This window comes from Tupaia chinensis, unplaced genomic scaffold (genome assembly GCF_000334495.1).
Source record: "Tupaia chinensis unplaced genomic scaffold, TupChi_1.0 Scaffold144171_1, whole genome shotgun sequence".
Taxonomy (NCBI): domain Eukaryota; kingdom Metazoa; phylum Chordata; class Mammalia; order Scandentia; family Tupaiidae; genus Tupaia; species Tupaia belangeri.
Genome location: NW_006204027.1, coordinates 377,076 through 380,749, shown reverse-complemented (window position 1 = coordinate 380,749; position 3,674 = coordinate 377,076). Strand labels below are relative to the sequence as shown.

At 50.0% G+C, this 3,674-nt stretch overlaps 1 protein-coding gene across 2 annotated transcripts in view; it reads left to right on the top strand.

Annotated features, from left to right (window-relative positions):
- MRPL45 (mitochondrial ribosomal protein L45) overlaps nucleotides 1-2,266 on the top strand; it is a 21,609-nt gene extending 19,343 nt beyond the window's left edge. For both annotated transcript variants that reach the window (XM_014583224.2, XM_006166087.3), the window contains exons 6-8: nucleotides 837-986; nucleotides 1,408-1,581; nucleotides 1,793-2,266. In XM_014583224.2, coding sequence (XP_014438710.1) covers nucleotides 837-986; nucleotides 1,408-1,581; nucleotides 1,793-1,879 — 411 coding nt within the window. In that variant the 3' untranslated portion in view covers nucleotides 1,880-2,266. The remainder of the gene's footprint in view (nucleotides 1-836; nucleotides 987-1,407; nucleotides 1,582-1,792) is intronic.
- Nucleotides 2,267-3,674: the final 1,408 nt, after the last annotated feature.

Sequence of the window (3,674 nt, the reverse complement as noted above, 5' to 3'; positions counted from 1 at the left end):
TTTTTTTTTTTTTTTTAAGAGATTTTTGCTATAGGTTGTATGTGCTTACCAGAGAGATAGAGACAGAAAGCGAGAAATCACCTCCCAGGTAGATGGCCAGGCTGCAGTCCCTTCTTCATTCTCCTCTTAGGATTTTGGCATGCACACACACACGCCCAGCATGAGTTTCAGGCTGCTGGGTCGGGGATTCGAACCAGGGTTGGCCCTGTGAGAGTCCAGCAACATAACCATTACATCATCTGCTGGTCCTGATAATGGAAGACTGGGTATGTGGCAGTTTAGACTGTCGTGTTCATTGATTGAGAGAAGGGTCCTCGGGAACCAGCAGTTAGCGTAATGGCTATGTCGCTGCACTCCCACGTAGTTGACCGCGGTTCGTGTCCCGGACCCGGTGGCTTAAAACTCACGCCGGGCGCATGTGCGTGCGTGCCCAAGATCCTGAGAGGAGAATGGAGGAGAAGGGATTGCGGCGTGACCATCCCCCCTGGGGGGTGATTTCTCGCTTTCTATCTCTATGTCTCTCTCTGTCTGTCTGGCGAGCGCACGCGCCCTACAGTGAAAATCTCTCCAAAAAAAAAAAAAGAGAGAGAGAGAGAAGGGTCCTCAAAGAGTAGGTGGGTGTTGAGTTGTGAGTGAGATGCAGAGAATTGTGAGGTGAGCTTCAGCAGAAGTTTAATCAAAACTTGGGAAGAAGGTAAGAGAGAAATAGACACAGGGAACATTTGGTGGGAAATGTTTCCTGTCAGCTGTCACATTACAGACAGTGACAGTGAGTATGGCAGCACCAGCCTTGCTAAGGGGGAAACTCAATTGAACTCGTTCTCCTCTACCCGTAGGACATGGTCTGGGACCTCAAATATAAGACGGTCCGCTGGAGCTTCGTGGAATCTTTAGAGCCACCGCAGGTGGTCCAGGTTCGCTGTTCGAGTCTGGTGAACCAGGGCAACATGTACGGCCAGGTCACCGTCCGCATGCACACCCGCCAGGTAGAGGCACTCGTCTCCTCTCCTCCCTGCTGTCCTTCATTCAGGTCGGGCCCCTGCCCTGGAGTACTGGGTACAGTAGCGCAGGACTGTGGGTTTGAAGGGAAGGTTCTCTGTGGTTTTCCTTGCTCTCTCACTTCCCCCTTCCCACTGCACAATGTTAGCTTTACTAAGACACGGTGTGAGGGTATCCTCTCCCACCCTTCCTGGCTTCGACGTCCCCTCCCCTCGCTCCCGTTAAAGAACCTGTAAGAGTAAAGTGTCAGCAGCAGATAAGTGAGTCCTAGATTCAGAATGCTGAGATCATTTTTTTTCTTACCTATTACAATTTTTTTTGTAGTTGTTTTGAAAATGTCTGTGTGATACCTCCCCCTCCAAAAAAAAAAAGAAAATTAGCAGGCCAGATTTGCTTTCTTCCTTGTAGACTCTGGCCATCTATGACCGGTTTGGCCGGTTGATGTACGGACAGGAAGATGTGCCCAAGGATGTCTTGGAGTATGTCGTGTTTGAAAAGCACCTGTCGAACCCCTATGGGAGCTGGAGAATGCATGGCAAGGTCGTTCCCCAGTGGGCACCCCCTAAGCAGCCCATCCTTAAGGTAAGGCGGCCTGCATGGTTTGAGCTAAGGCTGTAGTCCTGCATCCTAAAACTGCTCCTCTTGGGCTCCACCTAGTGGTGAGAGGAGATGATACAAACCAGGGAATGAAAATTTTGGTGTGGGGTGGAGGTGAGGGATGAAGCTCTTCTGGGTAAGCCATGGGCTGTGCTGGACTGGACTGGTAAGTTAACTCCGCTTCCTACTCTTTCAGACGGTCATGATCCCTGGTCCCCAGCTGAAACCATGGGAAGACTATGAAGGGGCCCAAGGAGAGGCCCATAAGCCTCAGCTAGCCTAATGGCAAAATGACACCTGGGGTGAAGCATGGATGGTGAGGCTGCAGGAAGCCATGAAGTCATCTGTCTCCTTCAAGTCTCCGTCTCTGTAAAAAGAACTCCCTTTTTTCACTCCTGTCCCACTGGGTCTTTTCAGCTGTGTCATCGTCAACAACTGTGGGCAGTGGCTGGGCCCAGGAGGGCAGCTGGTGTGCACAGCCACGGACCCTCGTCTTCTTTTGTAAATTGTTTGTCTAGCGTCTGAGTCCAGATAAAGGGCAGTCTGACTCAGAGAACACCAGTTACATTCCCCATTGCCTGGACTGTGGGAGTGAGTGGTGGCGTTCTCTTTCTGATCACAGGACAGAGGTCAGGGTTGGGAATAAAGCACTGTCGGGCTGTTGGACAAATTTTGGTGCATTAAGTACATCCTGCATAATTCAGGCTGGGAGTAGGCCAGCTTCAAATGACAGAAGTGGAAGATGAGCCTAGTTGTGGGTGGTATGACTTCAGGAAGGCCAGATGAGGAATGGGGAAGAGTAAGTCACATTTATGGGGTATGGTATCATTTACGAGGGTCTTTTTGGGCCAGCAGCCGGCATGTTTAGGGCACTGGACTCCCACATGGCTGACTGCCATTCGAGTCCTGGACCTGGTGGTCTGCTTTCTCCCTCTGGTGTGCACACGTGCCCTATAGCAAATTTTAAAAAGTAATAGGCCAGCAGGTGGTGAGTGATTAGGGGCACCGGACTCCCACATGGCCAGCCCGAACCCGGCAGCTTGCTTTCTTGCTTTCTCTCTCTCTCACTCTGTCCCTCTCTGGTCAAATTAAAATAAATAAAGTTAAGTAAAATAATTCTATTTAAAAAATAGTAATAATTTTTTAAAAGATATTTTCTCACATGCTGACTCATTAGTGAATCAGCGATCATATTCTATAGGTGAGTATAAATAAAATAGTCTATCAGCCTTTGGATTGTGTGTTTTATTTTATGCACATATGCCAGAGAGAGAGAGAGAATCCCCCAATGGGGCCTAGACATGCCGTATTCATTTTTCCCGTTTCTCCATTCTCTCAGGACCCTGGGCATGTGTGCACATGTGTGCTTGGTGTATTTTTCAAGCTGCCAGGCCAGGATTCAAACTGTAGTCAGCCAGGTGGAGATTCAGCTCCCCCAGCACAGCACTTAGCCACTGTGCATAGGGCTGGCCTTAGACTGTGGTATTTTTATTTTCTCTATCCCTAACCCTAACCCTTACCCAAACCCTAACCCCTAACTGCTAACCCTAACCCTAATCCTAACTAACCCTAACCCTAACTAGATTGTGTTCTTAATTGTATTAGCTGTATCCTGGTGTGACCCCAGGAAACATGGGGTTGGCTGGGGCTACAGAGGGCTACATTTGGGACATTCATCTGCAAGTCTTGGTTCTTTGATCTCAAGTATCTCCTGAAGGTGGTGACTGTTCTTTCCAGCTCAGTCTTGGAAGGCGGATGTAGCTGAGTGTGCAGCTGTGTGTAATGCAGCCCCACCCCACATTCCTGAGCTCTGCGGAGCTGTTGGGAGAAGGATATGGAACTTCATGTGCTCGTGTGTCCTGGGCCGCCCGAGTGTGACAAAGGACATCATTCCATACTAGTAATAGTCCAGTGCACGTTCCTGAACGGCACTTTGGCTCAGCTGGTGGCGTGCCCTGGATGCTGCTGCTCATCAGGCTAAGGTCACGTGGGAGGCCCAGGCTCAGTGGTGCTCGCTCGCAGTCTCAGCTCCTCAGGAGGCTAGGGCAGGAGGGTCACAGCACAGTGAGACCCTGTTC